This window comes from Cynoglossus semilaevis, chromosome 14, assembly GCF_000523025.1.
Source record: "Cynoglossus semilaevis isolate Cse_v1.0 chromosome 14, Cse_v1.0, whole genome shotgun sequence".
In the NCBI taxonomy this organism is placed as follows: domain Eukaryota; kingdom Metazoa; phylum Chordata; class Actinopteri; order Pleuronectiformes; family Cynoglossidae; genus Cynoglossus; species Cynoglossus semilaevis.
This window is the reverse complement of record NC_024320.1, coordinates 3,026,249-3,047,274: the sequence shown is the minus strand read 5'-3', so window position 1 is coordinate 3,047,274 and position 21,026 is coordinate 3,026,249. Positions and strand designations below refer to the sequence as shown.

At 40.1% G+C, this 21,026-nt stretch overlaps 1 protein-coding gene across 1 annotated transcript in view; it reads left to right on the top strand.

The window, feature by feature from the left end:
- Nucleotides 1–12,578, top strand: part of gfra2b (GDNF family receptor alpha 2b) — a 52,147-nt gene extending 39,569 nt beyond the window's left edge. Inside the window, exons 6-10 of the mRNA XM_008324426.3 lie at nucleotides 497–606; nucleotides 718–858; nucleotides 1,730–1,914; nucleotides 9,509–9,556; nucleotides 10,967–12,578. Coding sequence (XP_008322648.1) covers nucleotides 497–606; nucleotides 718–858; nucleotides 1,730–1,914; nucleotides 9,509–9,556; nucleotides 10,967–11,134 — 652 coding nt within the window. The 3' untranslated portion in view covers nucleotides 11,135–12,578. The remainder of the gene's footprint in view (nucleotides 1–496; nucleotides 607–717; nucleotides 859–1,729; nucleotides 1,915–9,508; nucleotides 9,557–10,966) is intronic.
- Nucleotides 12,579–21,026: the final 8,448 nt, after the last annotated feature.

Below are 21,026 nucleotides of genomic sequence, written 5' to 3'. Positions count from 1 at the left end.
ACAGGATGAAAAGGAGTTTGTTTTTGTTCTCTCGGGCCATTTGTCTGCTAAACCATAGTCACACAACAGTGTATACGTTGTGTTTATGATTCTTCATATATATACAGTTTATTAGAGCTGCCAAATAAATGCTTTAATCCCATTAATTACTTTGTTTGTTTGAGATCTGTCCGATCAGAACATTTGATTTATTGTAACACACAGGCAGAATGGCACGCACTGTGTATCCAATAATTCCATCATGATACGGAATACAGAGTTGATACACATGTTAATGAAGTACATAGTTGCACACACTGTGGGAGCTAAAAATACCATCTCACCCAGTACAGGCAACTTCAACTTCCTGTCAGTTAGGGTAGTCAATTAGTCTTCGATTGACAAAGTTGTCATATGGATTGCGAGGGATGATAATGCTTATACCTTTATATATATATATATATATATATACATGACCTTATTAATAATGATTATTTTCTGCTGGTTTTCACTGCAGGTCCCGACTGGCTGATTTCCACATGAACTGCCAAATGACGCCTCACACCGTCACCAGCTGCCCGCACGACAACTACCACGGCTGCCTCATGTCCTACGTCGGCCTCATCGGTCAGTTCGGTGCAGCCCGTTCTCGTTAAATTCAAAGTCTCTGTTCCGTACGGTGAGAAATATTCACAAGAACCCTAATGCAGTAAAGTCCTTTCTCACCTGATGTTTCAGGTTCTGATGTGACGCCAAACTACAGCGACAGCAGCCCGTCTAACATCACCATCAGCCTGTGGTGCAACTGCAGGGGCACAGGCACCCACGAACCGGAGTGCGAAGCGTTCCACCGCGACTTCACACACAACACCTGCCTCAGTGAGTACTGTACTCCCCCGTTTATACTTAGCTCTTATGAAAGTAGCCAATGAAATAATCTTAATAAGCACAAGTTGGAAATGCTAGCCAGCGTTTTTAACAGCTGTTATAATTAGCCCACCTTAGCGACTATTCACTGACGTGATCACCGTTGACATAACAACGTATAATTACATATATGTATATACAATACATAATTATATACCATAATTACAGCTACGATTACTTCAATTATGGACAGGCTAGGTCAGGCATCGGCAAACTAAGGCCTGGGGGCCAGACGCGAACAGTTCAGCTTCTTGATCCGGCCCACCTAACCTTTCCAAATTGGTTTATATTATCATTATAATTCTGCCTTCCTTGCAATACCCACGTTTCCCCAATAGATGGCCTGGAAAATGATACAAGCATTTAAGCACTTTAGCCCTTATGCATGACTTTTACGTCATTTATCTTAGTTTTCACGAACAACCCATCTCTCTGTTCCTGAACAGTGGGGTCACTGTTCCATTGAAGGACAGTGAGTAGTGGCCCGCGAGTCAAAAAGTTTGCCCACACCTGGGCTAGGTCAAGATGGCGTCACAATATTATGTTACAAACTTTAAGCTGAGTTACTTGAAACTGGTTGTGTAAATCAGATTAGCAATCTCTAGTTAGCATTATTTAGTATCATTTAGCTACCACCTTACTTGTCGCTATTCAACTTTATCCATACGTAGCCAAACATATTAGGTTGCCATACCTTTACCTAACCGGCATTGGCTAAGTTAAGTCAGAATAAACCTAATAGATGTTAGCATGATGGGTGGTTGGCATCTGGGTTAGCATTTACAGGGAATGCTGTACTGTAACTTCAGTTTTATTCTCACAGAAAATGCCATCCTGTCCTTTGGTTACGGAGCAGAGGGTGGCACTTTGTTCGTGACCGAGCCGCCGCCCACCTTCCTACCCCCCGCCAAGCCGCCCTTCATTTCCAAACCTGCTCCATCTCTGCACGGGGACGCAATGAAACCCATGGACAACGCTTGTATGTTTTCCACCTGTGCAAACCTGCAGGTGAGGTTCATACATTTTACTGATGTTTCTCTGCTAGTTTTGTTTGTAGTAGTAGTTGTAGTAGTTTAGGTTTGGCTCTGAATTATGAAGTCGGCCATGGAAAATCACGGAATCTATCAATGGTGGCATAACTTATTAGAGATACTTTGCTCAAAACCTTCAAACTAAACATAGACTATTAATTTAAAAAAATCATCCAGTTGTTTCTTTCACTTTCATTGTTTGAAGCAAAATATAATAATGCTTTTAGAACTTGGTGAAGTCAACAACATTATTCAGACGTTTGCCAATAGTGCCAGGCAACTCGTCAGTCGTGTCTGAGCGGAATGTGAATCATCCAGAAACACATGCAGGGAGTTGAGATGATAATTTAAGCTCCACGTGGCTGCTAGGAAAGAAAACGCCTTCCAACAGTATGTGCAAATAACAACATGTGAATTGTATTTTTTTTTTAAATAATCAAACTCAAACTTTCTGAGCCCTGCTGTCTCACTCCAGTCAGAGTTAAGCAATGCTTTGGACGGACCATGGATGAGTGTGGATACAGGGCTCGTCATTGTGCCGTGACAGTGTGTCATGTTTGGTTGTTGTGGTTTAAAAATGTATGTGTTGGAGCTGGAAGTAACAAAGAGAGAAGATCAAGATGGTTTGGATATTATGGAAAACTGCTGAGCAGGAGTGAAGAAGAAAAAAGTCTGTGACATCAGGAATAGGATGAGAACGAGGAAGTTGAGTCACTAGAGGAAGGGAGTTGAAATAGGAAGATAAATGAACTTCACATTATGCATATGTAACTTATAAAATTTTAAGTAAAAATCACAGGAAAAGCATCAGCTGATTTACTTAGTGAGACGTTTCCAATGACTGCCTCACTCAGCCGCGGCTCATCAAGGGGTTTCTGGGAGATGACCACAATTTCACCCCTGTACTGAATGAATATGTGAAAAGGACATTCAGGGTTTACACTCCACCCTACTACGTTTTGAGACTTCATCATCATCATCATCATCATCATCATAATCAACATTCCTTCACTTGAATTCTGGGAAGGGTGACTCATTCATTATGAAAAGTGAAGATAATTTAGGTTAAATTAAGAGTTGTGTTATTTTCTTTTCTTTTTATTTTACCAAAGCACCGGTTGTAGAAAATCCAGTACATAAGGTTAAGAAAAAAATCAAGGAAGAAACACACAGAGAAGAAGTAGAACAACAATAATTAAGTATGTATAACTATAATACATCAAGTACAAGTTTCTGCAGCTTCACTTCTCATCTTGTCGCTCATCAACACCTTCTTTTTAATTTTCACAGCCTGACTACAGACGCACACCTCACCTTTTAACTTGTGCTTTTCACGTAATAATTATTTGTTATTTTCAGCTCAACGTTCAGAGAAAAAGTGATAAATCTGTGTTAAACTCACGTAGACGGTTAGGCATTTAAAGGAGGGATAAAACCTTTAAAGACCTTCGTCAGACCTGTTATCTGGCCACTCTGTTTATTACGGCATGACTCGTAAAAAAAGCAGTCCCTTTAATAGAAGATACAATAAAATGTCACATTGCGCGCTATGTGTCTAGAAGCAGTCATGTCTTACTAATAGTCTCTCTGGGAATACTCACTATACATCATGAAAACTAATCTGGGCCAATTGGTTTAATTTAATTTAATTTAGATTGGTTTAATTCACTCAGCCCTTGGGGAAATTTACTGCATACATTACAGCCACTCACTGAGAGCTATGCTATCACCGTGACATCAGTTCATTTAAAACACACAGACTGACTGTACATGTGAAGTGACTGATTCAACTGCCACTATTGATCCATTCCACTGATCCATGAGACATCCAACCGTAACCTTGCTGGGCTTAGAAATGAAATTAAACCGTACAGCAGGGGTCACCAACTGTAATTGTTCAGGGCCAGAATTTCTCCAGACAGAAACATTTGGGGGAAAAACACCCAAATAAAAGCAGGGAAAAAGCTAATTTTTGTCTCACATTATTGTTTGATGTTTAGTTTCAAGTGGCGCTATGGCCCAGAGGCAATGTCTCTGTCATTGGTGTGGAACCCCAGGGTTCACCTCCTGGTTCAGGGGGGTTACTACGGTACAGTGTGATTTGGGTGGCGGTCATAGAGACTGCTGCCCCCGTGACCTGGTAATAAGCGGATGGAAATGGATGGACGGATGGACGGATGGATGGATGGATGGATGGGTACCGATTCTGGTTCACGTTCAAATGTAGCGTGATAAGAAAACGACATATCTCCACTGACTGAGTTAAAATATAGTCTACCCACAGTGTCAACATCAAAAAGCTGTGAAAGTAATCACTATGAGAAAAGTTTACTCCAGGGGTGTCAAACTCAATCAGAAGAAGATTATAATAATTGAAGTGTTCAGTGCCGACAACGCTTCAAACGGGAGTAGTTGAATATGAATAGACTGCAATAAGGTTTTTTTTCTTAATGAAGTAATAAAATGGAATTCAAAATACATACACCAAGCAAAATCAGAATATTAGTACAAATGCAGTGAGGGTATGTCAGTGACTGACAGAGAGCTTAGACTGTGTACTGAGGTGTAGGGTTGACCCGATACCAGAATTTCTGTAGTCGATACCAATACCTGTGAATCTCAACAATTCTCAATACTTAGAAATAAAAAAAACAGAATGTACCAGTTCCTCGTGTTGGCATCCACTTACTGAAGTATCGGTTCTTGTGGCAAAATCATGAATCCAAATCATGTTATTTCCCCACGGTGGCACAGAAAAAGAAAACACTGAAATAGAAAATGAAGTTGCCTTGCTGTGTGCGCCCTAGCTAGCATAGCTACGTATCTCCCAGGGAGCCTGCCCCCCATTTTGGGAACCACTTTATTCATAAAAGTCATGAGAAATAATGCAGAGATCATCTGTAATAATAATGAAGCACAGTATTGTATGTCTTTTTTAGGAATTCTTAAAGGGAGTCCTTTCCAAAATAGTTTAGCCTGCAAATCGCAGCTCTATATTTCCTGCCAGATGGTAAGTGCTCACACTCAGGGTTAAAGGCGTGGGATGAGTCATCAAGTTGTTTAGTTTTTTTTTTCTCAAGCTCCTCTTTAAACAGACTGCTCATAAATATTTTGGAGAAAGGGTCAGAGCCTGGTTACTTCCATGTATTTTCTTTTATGGATGTTCTAGTATTTTATGATGTATGAGTACTATGGCTACTTCCTGTTGTGTTCTTGGTAAAACTGTGGAAGTGTAACCGAAGACAAACTGAGGCAATTTAACCCAGGAGTCTGTGGGTGAATGTGGGCTAGACTGGCCATGGTGTGTTGAAAACTGCCGAGGTAGATGATGAGACCGTGTTATTGTGACAAATGTTCACAATTTAGTCTCCGTGACAGAAGTGCAACGTGGGGTTCATGAGGCAACACCACCAACGGCTGTGTGTCAGCAGTTTCAAAGGACTGTGCTAAAAACCAGCAAAGTGAGAGGCCAGTCTGAAACAGAGCTCCTGTTGTTTGACATCAGAGATGAGGAGAAACACTGAGAGGAGGAAGAGTCGGGCCTTTCGCAAACCATTTCGCTGCTATCCGCTAAATCCATAAATGTAAATTTGTGTATTCATCCATCCATCCGTCCATCCATTTTCATCCGCTTATCCGTTCCCGGGTCGTGGAGGCAGCAGTCTCCATGACCACCACCCAAATCCCACTGCACCGTACCAACCCCCTTGAACCTTCCTGTGGGTGGTGAGTCCACTGGAAGGTACCAACCGCCCTAACTGGGATTCAATCTTCACCCAGGAGGTGAACCCTGGGGTTCAACACCAATGACAGAGACATTGACTCTGGGCCACAAATTTGTGTATTAACTGTTGCTGTTTTCACCTTGGCACTTGATGCGGTATTTGCTGCAAAAATGCTAGTTTTGCTCCTGCTTTGGGTTCACACTGCAAAGTACTGCACTCTCGTTCCTGAACTATGGTACAACTAATAACTAAGTCACCTTGAGTTGGTGGTTTCAGTCCCTTATTAATTAATTAATTTTGGGTGCAAAGCCTTAAAAACTACTTTTCATTCCGCATTTCAAACCTCTGAATTACTTTCAGCCATCACACAAAGTAGCACACATGCACATTTCCCACTCGTTGCCATCTCTTCAGTGCAAGTCTCCATCTGGCAGATCGCTGATAGATTGTCTCCAATTCTTTTTCAGACTCGATCTGCGTCATGCAATATGTCTTGCTTTTTATTGTTATCCATCGGAAGGAGAAACAAATTCCCAGATATCACTTCAACACTCATTGCGTTGATCAGTTTCAAAATCGCGCAAAATTAACGCACATGGGCCTTCTGATTGCGAACAGAAACACGTGTGAAGTGCTCAGCGAATCCCGTATTAGAAGTCAGTGTGAACTGACTTCCATCACTACGAGCTGACTCTGCTTCTAGACCACTAGTTAGAAAACAACAATGATACTATGTTGTCTTGCTGTTGCTGTTGTCAACATGGTAAAGAAAAAAAAAATCCTCCCGAACGGAGCGCCATGATAGCAAAGATAACAGATATTGTAAATATACAGTATTTGCTTCTACAGCCAGGTGGAACGTATCACAATATCAGTGATAAAACTGTCCCTGTTTGCTCTATCATAGAATTGATTTGGGGGGTTATTTATTTATGAGTCAGTTTTATTAAACTGATGCTATTTTATTTTTATCTTGATTTTTCAAACCATAATCTACAACAGTGAGTGTTTCAGGAGCAATGCCAGTTAGATGTGGACTTCTTCCAGGTAATAGTTTGCTCTTAAAGCCTCGCTTTCTCTTTGATTTGATTTTCTTTTTTGGTCAGCCTTAGCAACATCTCTCCCTCTATTTTATAAGACTGTTAAAAACCACCTTAATGCAAATTTCATGGGCAGTATTGAATATTTCAAGGATATATCAAGTCTCTGAGCTCTTGCTAATTCCTGACCCTGGTTGCGGGGAAACTATTCCTACCAAAGAAGACCTTCAAAGTTGTCGAAGCGTTGTTCAGAAAAAAGACAACGTGAAGCCGGGTTCGCGAAACTTCTCCAAGATCACGTAACGATTGTTGCTGTGTTCAGGAAACTGACAGCAGAGGTTTGTGTCAGGTGTCAGAAGGTCGCTACAGCAAGTGGTGATATGTTAATGAGCTGTCGTCCCTATAACACCCAGGTGTTCAGAGCATATTCAGAGGAAATAACAGAGTTGTGCAGCGATGTGCAGCCTTCCCTCAGCTGCTCAACACTTCACTAAAAAGACTTGAATTCTTCTTCAGTCCTCTGGTTTTTTTTTCCCTTCTACTCATAAAGTGATAACATCTGATTGGCTCTCCCATCCAGGCGGCGGGAGGAGATATGCTAATGACCAAGAAGCTGATGGAAGATAAATGACGGTGTGTGTGTGTGTGTTTACTGCGCTCCATTTGAATGACAGTGCATTCCCTTTCGCATTCGAAGTGAAGCAACGTTGACTTCTATAGACTTGAAAACGTTAATATTCATGTGGTCTTTTAGTCATGTGAGTCTCCCGAGCGTGGTGGTCATACATATTCATGTCCTGGCCACCAGTTTAAATTATTTAGACCATGTTCATCCTCCTCCTCGTCCATACATGTCTACATGCTATAATACCCACGAGGCTTAGCTGCTCTTACACAGAGGGAAAAGGTGAATTAGATATGTTTCAATAGTTTATAAAATCCTTAAGATTGATGCCAGAAAAGGAACGTGAAAATGAAGTGCGAGCGTCGACGTGCCTTCAGCGAACGTGTGTCCGTGTTGACACACGAGATGAATGTGTTCCAGTCCTCAAACCGGAGAATTTGCATTCGTATTTGCATATAGGATTTTATACCAAGTAACAACAAAGACATGAGTAGATGTGGAATTCCAAATCACCTGCGCTCGGTTTGGGAGTGTCATGTAAATCCAGCAACGTGAATAACATCATTTTTTCTTTGTTTACCCCAGTTAACATACAACATCAACACACACTGTCACACTTAATGAAGGCTCTTCCCAGGGAAGAAGATATCTGTCCACCACAGGAGGCAATCCTGTTTTGATTATTGGGCCATATAATAAGCACCCCAGGTGCTGGTATCTACATCAGAGTGGCTTCAGTGTGTGTTCATTTAGATCTCAAATCTCAGGCATCAGCACTCTGTGTGTAATCATTAATAATACATCTATTCTTTGTCTGCAACTTCTTACAAGAAAAAATAAAATAACTATATAAATAAATAACTTCTTACAAGAAAAAATAAAATAACAATAAGTTATATTAAGACAATCAAAAAAAGCAAGATTCAGCGTGAGGCTTTAACAATAAAACCATGTCATTTAGTTGGAAGGAAAACACTAAAATGAAATAAACTTTATTATGCGTCAAGTTGTAAATAACTATACCCTTCTAATGTCCATAGCATGTATTGAATGTCAAACACCAAAACATTGTTTAACCCAATCCTGTAGGAGAAACTCCATCCAAGTGTAAATTGATTTTGTAAGGAGTACCACAGGGATATATTCTGGGGCCCTTTATATTTCACTCAGTGGGGTTTTACCAGAACTTGAAGAAAATGGTTCAAAAAGTTCAAATCTCTAAAATGTAGAACGGAATGGAATCTGGGTATTTGTGTGTATTACCGTATATACTTGCATATTAGACGACTTAGATATAGGCCAACCATAATGTTTTCATTTTTTGCCGTGGCAAAATGATTTACTCCTGCTGTGTGCCTCAACAAAGAATTCAAAAATTATCTTGGTAAACGCTGTTTAGGTTCAAATTGTTTGTTGCGAAATTCAGAATGGACGTGATTTTTTGCATTACAGTATATCAGTGGTTGAAGTTATTTATAAGTGTAATGATATTTTTGACCATACGTTTGACTGTTTATTATCAGTGATTATGCGATTGATGGACAATGCTGTCCCAGGTATTTATGCGCATATAAGCTGACCAACCGATTTGATCTTTATTTTTTTGGAGTTTTAAATTTGGCTTATATGCGATTATATACTGTAGGTGTCGGGCTGCTAAGCTCATGACCCGCAGCTGTGCCAGGCACTAGATACTAACCTACTCCCTGTAGTAAATGAAGTATTATTGAACAGGAAGTTGATCTGTGTCCTCGTCTACTTTATTTGAGTCGCAAAAACCAAGTGAGAAATGTGTGTATAATTACGGACTAGTTGAAATTTTATCTCCGACATCAAGTCTGTTAGACAACAAGCCTGCAATCACTTTAAACATGTGGCGGAAAATTAGAGGACACACATCAAAAGGAGATCTATAAAGCAGATGGAACATTTGTTTGACAGCCAGTAATTATCACCGTCACTAAAAGTCACAATAAGGAGACGCTGCCGTCTGTCAGGGAAAATAATATTCATAGGCTGCGACGCTTCGTCGGCGTTTCTGAATTCGACCACTTCCTGCAATTACAAACAGGAGAGTGGGGTGTTAACGAGGTAAAGTTAATGAGCTGAGAGTGGGCAGGCGAGACCCCGGCTGCCATCGATTGTCGATTGTGTGTCTCACAATGAGCTCTTGTTTTACAGGACGTAGGCCACAAGTGCGTCTCCTCCGACGAGTACGAGTGCGAGGAGGTGAGCAGCTCCCTGATTGTTCCTGTGTGTGTTTTCACTCATTACTGCCAGAACGGCTTCACAAATAATTGCCAACACTGATAAAGGAGGCGGAGGTGAAAGGATTTGTGGTGGATTGTTACTAACGGTTGGTAATGAAGTGTTCACTTTTTGAGAAGCGCTGGAAAATGAAAGATGGATTTAAATGGGTGAAAACAACAGGTGTTTTAGTTCACAGTCAGTTTACTGTTTGTAATGACTTTATAAATGTAATATGAACACAAAATTACGAGGGTCTAAAAATAGAGTTAAAATTTAAAATTTAAAATCACAAGAGGGTTTTTTTTTTGTTTGTTTTTGCAGTAACGTTTACTCATCTGATACCAGACATCAAAAATGTTGTAGTTTCAAACCTTGACGAATGTGGTGTGTAGCTAAATATGACCCTGCAACATACCTATTAATTTCCCTAAAATACTTAGGTTATTCAAAATAAATGAACACAGCCAAAAGCTAACCAAAAAACTGCTCACATTGAGCCAAGTATTTACCTGCTGTATCAGAAGTAGCAAAACCATGAAGCAATAAAAGGCAAAAAGTTAAATAACATGAAGATTTGTTAGATGTAAGTTAGCAGATCTAAGTTAGTCAAAATATAGAAAAATATAAATAACCCACTAATTATTTTTAGCTAAAATTTGGCCAACGTTAGCTAATTGTTTGGTCCATGATTAAGCAAATAAAGAAAAATCTCTATCCCTCACAGATATTTTTATGGTACAATACAGACATATAACAAATTAGCCTAATCACCACCAAAAAGGAAATTAATAAAAGTTACTACAATAAAGTCGTTGGCTAAAATCTACTTTATAAATACCAACAGCAATAATCCTTTATAACAAATTACTGCAGCTCTTTATTTTTCCTAACAGTGTAGTCGATTTTGCAACTGACTTGCAAGATTGAAACCCAGAAAGAATAAACGTATATATTTTCTCCATCAGCCTTGTTGTACAGTAAGACAGTGAGGGATCAGTTAGTTAAATTAGCTTCAAACTGTACATTTGTCATACCATCAAATACACACACACACACACACATACTGTACACATATATACATACATATAAATATATATATATATATAAGTATATGGATTATATATGGACTATATATGGACTATATATATATATGGTGGGGTGCCCAGCTGGCAGACATATTTTTATTGAGACCTCAACTGCATATCCCTTATATTTCTACTATACTGTACCACTCGTGTACTGTAACTGCTCTGTTGAAAACTTTCACTACAGACTAAGTTACAAATAAGTATTTTGGACTTTACCACAGCTCCAGTCTGAACAGGTTTTTTGTCTCCTGTTTGACTGCGTGTCTCCCTCTCTCCACATCTTGTTTCCCTCCCTCTTCAGGCTCTGTTGGTCCACAGCTCATTAGACTCTCAGGACTCGGCACGACCCAAAAGCAGCAGCAGCAGCAGCAGCAGCCAATCAGCTCCACTTGTTCTCATCCTGCACATCTCTGTGACTGTGTGTGTGTCCGTCCTGCCAATGTTTCTACTCTGTATCAAGCAAATCTAAACACACACACACACAAACATACATGTACACACACACACACACACACAACAACAACACACATATAAATATACACATTTACGGCTTAGCGGGAAATGCCATCCAACAGACGTTCAAACGACAGAGACCAGACAAGACAGAGGGACAAATCCTGGAGGACATTCAATTAACCGCCTCACACAGACACACACGCAGAAGGGTGAAGAAGGCGAGGAATAATGGGACGGAGGGATGGACACAGATAAATAAGTAGGACGGAGACTATGACACTCGAGCTTTGGATCACGGTGACTTTACTCCCAGAGCTCGCCGTGTGGAGGACGCGTGTGGAGGACGCGTGTGAGTCCTTTTGTGCGGCTTCGCTCACACTCTCCAGCTTTGTTGGACCTGAGAAAGCAAGGCTGCAAGGAACAGGGACCCAAACACACACACACGGACACACACATATTCATATTACAGCGTGATCCAAGAGCGAGACAGAGAGGACAGGATTTCTGATTTTCTGAGGATGGGACAGATGTGTCCTCAGTGTCTGCCAGCTCAATTTATCACTCTTCTCCACCTCTCCCGTGGCAACAAATGTGTACTGCATACATACAAAGCACAAACACACACCCGCTCACATATACACACACACACACACGCCTTCCCCTTAGACCTCGTTAGCGGGCGTACAGGGTCCCCAGAAGGACACAGACGCAGCGGCTGTCCACGGGTGCGTTTCTGCGGCTGTTTAACTCGGTTTCCTTCTTTCACGCTGTACAAACTTCATTTTATGTGCAATATGAGAAAAAAAAAGAGATTACACATGCTGTCAGTGTATAGTTTCACCTGTGTGTGTGTGAAGGAATGAGAGAGAGAGAAAGACGGAGAGAGAGAGAGAGAGGATTTGAATTCTGGACCATATTGTGAAAGTGCATCACTCACATTACAGATCCCGTCCTGATTAAAACCCTAGAATCACCGTCTCTGATGTCAATGGTCATTACCTTTTCAGTGGCTGAGTTTTAAAGGATACGCACGGATTATTTTAACGTGACTTTAGATGAACATTACATTTTAATACCCACACTGGTTACTTTTTTTTTTTTTGTCCCGCAGAAGGTTTTCCAACATTCTGATACGCTTGAATATTCCAATGAGACTGTGATGTCACTAGTGTAGGTCCCAGCCGTTACCTCATCAAACTACGGGCATCAGCCAATCACAGGCTCCTCCCTCACAAACAAGTACCACAGAAAGAAGTTCCACCGAGGGATCAAACCCAGCATGTAAGGCAAGTGTGATAACCGCTACACCAGGGGTGTCAAACTCATTTTGGTTCACTGGCCGCATACAACCTTATTAGATGTCAAGTGAGCCGGAACAGTACAATTTATAACATAATTACCCATAAATAACAAAAAGTCCATGTTTTCTTCCCTTTGTTTTCATGCAAAGAAATACAAGTACATTCAATATTTGTTATAATTATTATTATTAAGTAGTTCTTTTTCAATAAATATAATTCTATAAAAATATCCTGAACATGAAGCATTTATGTATTTTTTTTTATTATTTTCAAAATTCATCAAGCAGGCCCAGATTGAACACCCCAGCGGGCCGGTTTGGGCCCACAAGCCGTATGTTTGACACCTCTGTGCTAACCACCATAATGAAAGAGCTGCTCAAGATAAAGAAATACAGTTGATAAAGATGGTGAAATTGAAAACTTTTTATAATTTATAGACCATCTTATACCAGTCTGTGTGTTTATTTTTAAATCTGCACTAAAGAAAATGTGAAAACCAGTTTGTCCAACACGGTCGCACCTAACCATCGTCTTTGTCCAACATTTCAGTGAATATACGTAGCCCAAGAAGGACTGTTGACAGAGAAACACTGAAATCCTTTGATTCAAAAGTATTTGGTCAATCTTTGACCTTCATGGATGACCCCAGGAGGGATTCCTTTGTGGTGTTGAACACAAACTGTCACCACTTATCACAACATGTGTGACTTGAGTTTAAAAAAAAAGAAGTAATGATTTGGATCTTCTCAGGTGCACAGGAGCATAGAACAAGATCTGACTGTTTTCCCCAGTATTGATTTCTACATTTAGGGCAAGTGAAAAACACCAACACTTGATATGAACAAGGGAGTAATTATGTCACTTTAATGTGGTTTTATGAGTGATTTGGATCTTCAGAGCAAAAAAAAAAGAAAAAGAAACAGGAGCTCAGAATGAACAAAAACAAAAAAAAAACAAAAAAAAAAAAACAGAGAATCTACAGCCAAACTGGCAGAAAAGGTCAGTGGGAAAAGTGGGAGGCCATTCAAGGCCACTGGGCTGGAGTGACCCGTGGAGAATTCCCTCAGGTACGGCTGAACTTTTCAACCAGAGCCAATCTGGCACCGACTGTCGACACTGTGTTACCACAAGAAGCTTGTCCATTTTGAAACAGCTGGACATTGATAGCAGAACGGCGCCCAGACTGGAGAGAGTTCACTGTCTGTCCCTTGTTTCCTGCAGGCATCAACCAGCAGCTGAGACCCAGGACCTGTGTAAGCTGGACGAACACGGGGGCTAAATATGGGAGTGCGGATAGAATAGAATAGAGAGACTTTATTTGTACTAAAAAACAAACAAACAAACGAACAGTCGAAGAAGAAAATGCAGAGGTTCCCAAAGTGGGGGGCGCAGTGTCATTTTAGGGGCGCACGGATGGAATGAATAAATGAAAGGTAGCGCAGCAGATTAACACGAGAGAAGATTGGTTGACGGCAGTGTAAACTGAATATCTGTTAATGACAATATAATAAAGCTTATTTTTAACTCTCGCTCTGGATTTTTCTGTCGCCCGTTTGATCTGCTCGGAGCACCAGTAACAACCACACGCAAAATCTCACTCCTGCCAACTGACCAAAGTTGCCAGTGCTAGCATAAAAAGGCCAAGTCTAATGTGCGTAAAAACATACAGTTACATTTTGAAATGTGGGAAATAAAGGAGTCTGAAAACAAAACACGTGTGTGTGCGCGTCCTGTTGTTGTTTTTTTTAGTGTGGGGGCGGCGGAAATGTTCTAATGAACCGGGGGGGAGGGGATAGAGGAAGTTTAAGGACCACTGAAATTAATGGGTTTTTTTCCGTCTGTCCTGAGTCAATTCACAGCAGCAAGGAAATATCTAAATAAAGACACTACAATATCCCTTTAAATGTACAGGTGTAGATAACACACACACACAGGTTGTTTACTGCTCCAAGCAGTACTGTACAATACACAGAAAAGTCCTTTAGAATGAAGAAGCCTTAAGAAACTACAGTAGTCCAGTTCACTACTTCTAAAGATAAAGAGACTTCCTTTACTATATAAGTAATGCTAACGCCTCATTAAAATGCCAATACAGCAACGCCTTGCAATACAGCCAGTGAACGGAACACTATGTACTGTGTACACACCAGGATGTGATGTATACATTATTCAATACCTGCAAGAGTCCCGTTATCTGGATATTGGACTAAAAGGGCTTTAGGAAATAACTACAGTCCACTGTGTAGAAGTGGGCTCACATGAAACACAGAAACAGTACCAATGCTGAATAATGTCAAAAGGTTAATGTAAAGTTATGTGTTGAGAGAGGTCCATAACTTGTGTGGATATATGTCAGGAATGGGAAATCTAAGGTACAGCACACCAAACTTTTCCAAATTATATAATTGATTTATATTACCATTATACTTCTGTCTTTTCCCTGCAATACCCACATTTCCCCAATAGATGGCATAGGAAATGATAAAAGCATTTTAGCATGACTTTTCCATGTCATTTATCTTGGTTCACATAAACGCTCCATCTATCTAAAGTTTGCCCAGGCCTGATCTATGTAGTGAAGCACAAAAATATCATGAACGCCTCCTGTCCTGAATTAAAATATGAGGAGAAATTCAGGGGCTTTGACTTTTTAAGGTTAGTATATACAGGAATTTTAAAATGTGTTACAGATTTCTACATCAGTAAAAATCAAATATCCTGAAACGTGGAAACTGTCCTTTGGATGAAATGATGAGTTGCCAGGAAAAGCAGGGAAATCATCTGAGCCAGGGTCAGATTTGAGCGGGTGTTGATGGAAGATGAAGTGAAACATCTGAACACACTTACGCTCCATAGAACAGGTCGTTGACTGAAGGGTAAACGTCCAGTCAGCACATACAACGGCTACATCTTTGACCAAGTAGAACAGGTTTATGGGAGTTTGACCAGTGAAACTAGGCATCCAAAGATGTTGGATGAAATTGGAGAAGTTAGCTGAAAGTTCAGCAGAGTTATCAGAGTTCATCAAGGTCCAAAAAATGACCAGTGGCACAAAAAGCTAAAAATAGGCAGACTGCGATGGCTAAGGAGTTTGATTCCTCCAAACTGTGGTCAGCGTCCACCATAAAGGCGAGGGTTTAAATCCCTGTTGTGTATCCCTGAGCCAGACAACTAACATCAGACTGCATATCACGGTAGTTCTACATTTCAATGTCAGGGAAAATCAACAGCTGGTCACAAAATTTTATATATCTGTTGAAACGCTCCATTGAATAGTTTTCCATGTTGACAACAGGATGGACGCCCGCGGCGCAGCTATTTGTAGGTTGGCTCTGTTGGATTAGTGCTGCCTATGAACCAAATATGCTCCTCAGAGACACTGCAGCAAGTATAATAATGCCACAATATTGTATGGCTGCTGAAAAATAAGAATAAAACAGCTTTTTATAAACAGAAGATACAACAAGGAGACTTTGATTCCCCGTCGTTGCCCCGACACACAGACTATAAATAGTGTTCCTACTCCCACCTTCAAGGTGTTTCTGGAGCAATTCAGTGGACATGTGCAGTCCCTAAAAGCAAATCAATGGAAAAGATTGCGTGCGGAAGAACATCTGGCATATAAATACTGCCAAATGTATGTTTGCAGAATACAGACTCATGAAAACAGGAGCAGATAAAAGGAAAAGAAAGACTGTTACTTCAATCCTGGCCATAAAATGTTGACGTAAAAGAGTTTGAAGTATCCCAAAAAAGTTTGAGTTTGAGTCAGTGCTGGAATATAAAAACCACCTTGGTAACATTTAAAATGATTAATTGGTGTTAACATCAAGATTTCTTTGCAATTAGTCACACTGATATGTAAAAAAAATAATATTAATGATTGAATGATGTGCTGGTATTTTAACAAACACTTAAAGATACTAAAAAAATCTGGAAAAGAATTCAGTTTGGTTGTAAGGTTTAGTCACTTTAGAAACTCAGGAGTGGAGGTAAAAGCAGCACAGGCCGGCAGTTAAAGGGGAGTTCAATGATTTATTTAATATTTACAAGTCCAGAATTCCATGAATATTGCAAACAGTGAAGTGGGTGTCAGCTGAGGGTGACGGACTAACGTCCAGCAGCTCTGTGACAGAGAGCGAGGTGGTCCGAGGCCAAGCTGTGGCAGGGTGTCGCGGTAGAATCCAACAGTGCAAAAATCCCAGGCATTTGGCAATGATTGATGCATTACTGAGATAAAAACCAATGAACTCAGCCAGCCATAACTGAAGGTTAGTCAGAACACAGTCATCCTAGCTAAAACAAAGAAGAAACCATTGGTTTCCAACATCCAGCAGGAGATTAAGTGACCATGGCTGGAGTCCTTGACCACTGCCCTGCTGTCCTGAGACGTTCTCGGCCCTGAAGCAGCTTAAATGTCTTTGTCACAGCAGAAAATTGGGACAGGAACACCTGAGAGGTTTTTGCATCAACCTGTCACCAACCTGAGCAGAACCCTGAGAGGAGCCTGCAGGCTACAGACGGTTACAACATACACATCCATCCATCAATGGATAAAAGAAGCATCTTGCTGCACACAGCCTGAGAGACTCCACCGTGGGCAAAAAAAAAACTCCCACAAACCTATTTTATGTTGTGTTATTTTATTTATTTATTTTGACTTACTATTAAATGCTGCCACTGGGACAACAGTTCTGGGGATGTATATACTGTGACTAGGGTGAAGAGTGCAGTGGTATCAAAATCTAATGTCAAATCAAATTTAATGTCAAATCTAAAGTTCATGGACACATGACCAATTAGATGCAACAATTTACCTAAATCCAACAACAACAAAAATAAATTTAAAAAAATTTAACCGCATTACTTATAGATTTGTCAGTTCAATTACAGTTAAAATGCTAACATTAGTGCCTTTACTTTTATTCAATAGATTGGTAATCAAATACATATAAGGTTTTAAAATTATGGCTTAAAATCGACCATACCATAAAACACCTGTGGTGTCACTGTTGTCACTTCTTCAAAGTAAAACTGCTACGAATGAGTAGGGAATGGAAGTGATAACACGTTAACATGTAACAGTACGCCTGCTTAGTCAAATTAACTTTCTATTCAGAGAGAGGAATCAACTTATTTACAAATGAAGGTCTGACTTTGCTACAAAAGGTGGTGCTAATGTAGTTAGCCAGAGCTAAACAGTAAAAACTACTACTGTACTTCCAAATTAAGCCCAGAAAGGAAGTTAGCATGGAGCTAACTGTAGCTAACATTCATAAAGTCTGTGGTGGGAGTTGTTGAGCAAAATCAAGAAGAGTAGTATTTCAAATCCAGATGCAGGGGTCTCTACACTCCAGCAAGTATTTACTGTACGTGTTAGTTTCCACCCAGTCTGTTAGCATTAGGTCACATATTATTTTCTTCTTATACAATGCAAAGTCCTAATCACTAATATTCTGGAGGCTGAACACTGAGTCTTCTTTGTTAAAATCTTTATTCAAACATGTCATGGAAAACGTTACCTTATGAACCGGAGCTATTCGCAAAGTGCTGTCAACGCTGACACTGAGGTTTCATGTGGGGCCCTGTGAAAATTACAGCCTTCCTGTTGAATCACTCTGTATTGTTGAATCCCTAATGTGCCCAGAACAGCGAAAAGCGGTCTTTAAAAAAGCCATCCACTGACCTGTGGTTGTTTTATTCTCCTGTGGCACTGATTACTGAGTCATGAACAGATTTTTTTTTCCTTTAAGTTGAACAGAAATTGGTCCTTGACGTCAAGGTAGAACTGAAAAGTTCTTCATGAGTAGCAAATGGAACTCTTTCTAACAGGGAGCTTAGCTTCTCATGAAAAAAAAACTTTATTATCACTATTATTCCCTGATGTACAATAATAAAATCTTTACTGACAACCAGCTGTTTACCTGTGTGTTTTTACATTAAAAAATGATCAAAGTATGTGTTGTCTTATTCTAAACCAGTGGTTCCCAATTTTTTTTTAATGGTATTATTTTAAGGTTGACATTTTCTGTTTTATTTACTTCAGCTGTTTTGGTAATCCTATAAATCTAGTTCTATTTTGATTTGTTTGTTACTAAATTTGTCTTAACTTTACTGACAGTCAGTTTGTCGGCCATATTAATTTATACAGAGGTTTTAATTTGAATGTTTAAAATAACTTTGGACATTTCCTTTTCGACATTTCAACACTACCTTGCTGGGCAATACAGGTTCTTGTACACAAACAATACTTGCATGATGCAATATATTAGACTGACACTCGCATTTCCACCAAGAAAATGTCAGTGTTTTCCTCTTTGCCCCGTGCAGCACAGGCAGAGGCAGTCAACCGCACTGTAAATGAAGTGTTGAAAAGCACCTGCCCTGTATATTTCTAGACGCGATTAGCTATTAAAATGCTTCACACCACAGGTTCCCTACTCCTGACACCGTGTGGAATGGTTCCCAACTGCGCCACCTGCTGGGCACCACAGCCATCGTGGCTACAAGGTTCAGTACTACCCAATAATAGTAGTGATGGTAGTAAACATTTGAAATTCTAGTTTCTGCTCTAACACAAATATGCAGTGAGCAACAAAGTGGTAGGAAACTGAAGAACTCACTTTCAAAAAGCAAAAAAACACTCCAGTATTTCAAATATTTTAATCTCTTTAAGCAAGGTAACGAAGGTCAAAACTGAACCCAAACGTTATGAGGCTGTGGAACTTTGTTATCAGTGGTTTTCAAAAATGCTGTGCAGAAAAAGCTAATGATTAAATTCTCCTGTGACACTGAAGTTAAATATTTAAACAGTAAGTCTAAACTCACGGTCTCTACATAAGTACCTCTTTCATTCACCTACACTAACACAGTGATAACATCATAATCTAGGACATAAAAACATCGGAAGAGTCTGACTTACACCTGGGAGCCATAATGAAGGGGAAAACTTCCCAGAAAAACACCACAAACTAAAGAAAGCTAACGTAGCACAACGTATGCAGTACATTTCCACATATAGCGTGACAATGTATTTTTTTGCTCCGCTCACCAACCAGTTCCTGTGCAAACTAATTGGACAACGCCGGAATAATGTAAAAAGACCTTCTTAATAAACCCTATCTGTATTCAGAAGATAAAAATATTGATTAAATAAGCTTTCCTAATAGATAAGAGTAATAATAATACAGTAAATGCCTCAATTTTTTAAATTTGTTTTAGAGACATGAGACTTGACTTGGACTTTTTTTTATCTTAATGGCATGTTCTGCTTTCTTTGCAGAACCAATTAGCTTAAGAAAAGGAGCCTTCTTACCCTATATGTGGGTAAAGACTAAGTTGTTTAGAGGTAATAGTTAGAAATCTAAAATAATGCCTCAGACACAGGGGTAAGGAGTCAGGGGGATCTGATGAGAGTCCAGAACTAAAGAGTTTGTTCTTTCACATTCAAAGGACGGCAGGTGGACGTGGTTTGGGAATCTGATCAGGGATGTCTCCCAGACACATTCTCCTGGACAGGTTCTCAAAGACGCTTAATGACGGTCAAACAATTACCTGGAGGAATTACAGTACCTATCACATCTGGTCTAATAACAGCCTAGGGATCCATAAGGAGAGGAACTGTCAGAACATGCTAATGCGGAAAAGGATGATGAGAACAAGCAACAATAAAGCACTGCCAACTTTACTCAGCCTCACATTAGTGCAAAAAAACAAAGAAAAACGATGGATGGAATCAGAGAACTTATTCTGGTTCTCTTTTTTTTTTTGTTTTTTTTTTTGTTCATGTACCTCTGGTTAAAGCACAGCCATGCTGCTATAGAAACAGGAAGTTATAAGCATTAAAATGGAAAATGGAAAGCTCTTGTGTCAGTGAATGTGAAGGAATCACCACAGTCTCTCTCTCTCTCACACACGCACACACACAGACACACACACACACACAGTTTTCACTCACAGATTTCAACATGTGTTTTTGGAACAAAATCTGTTTGGGTGTGAATCAAAAAGAACGACACAGTGTCTTCAGAGGGTTGCAGACGTGTGACCTTCTGTGAGCTTAGAGTGTGTATAGAGGTGTGTGTAGAAGTGTGTCCCTGTAACTAAAGGGACATTCAGTCTTCTGCTATTGTCACTATAGCAACAAGTGTAGGGGGTGTAATTACGGGAGAGCGAGGGAGGGCAGAGGTGCTGAGAGACATGAAGAGAGACGTTGGAGAGACGAGAGCTGCAGCTCAGATTTAATGACCAGGTCGGACTTCACTTCATGACCACCATTAAAGTCTGAAACCACAAACACGGGAGTTCAAGACACGTCCACCTCCAAAATTCTCTCCTATTTATCAGTTTAACTGAGTCATGTCAGTGCACTTCCAGTATCAAGGACTACTAGAATCCAATGCAGCATCTGCGTTTCAAAGCACCGGGCAATAGGAACAGTGCCATGTGCTGTACCAAAGTACAGACTAGATCTGTAAGGTCAGTACTAGAATTTACACACTCTGATATTATAGGAACTAGAACATGGATTGAGGAACGGTACCATAGACCTGGTTCCTTTCCAATGCAGTATCCTAACAGGAGAGGAGACAGTGACATCATCAC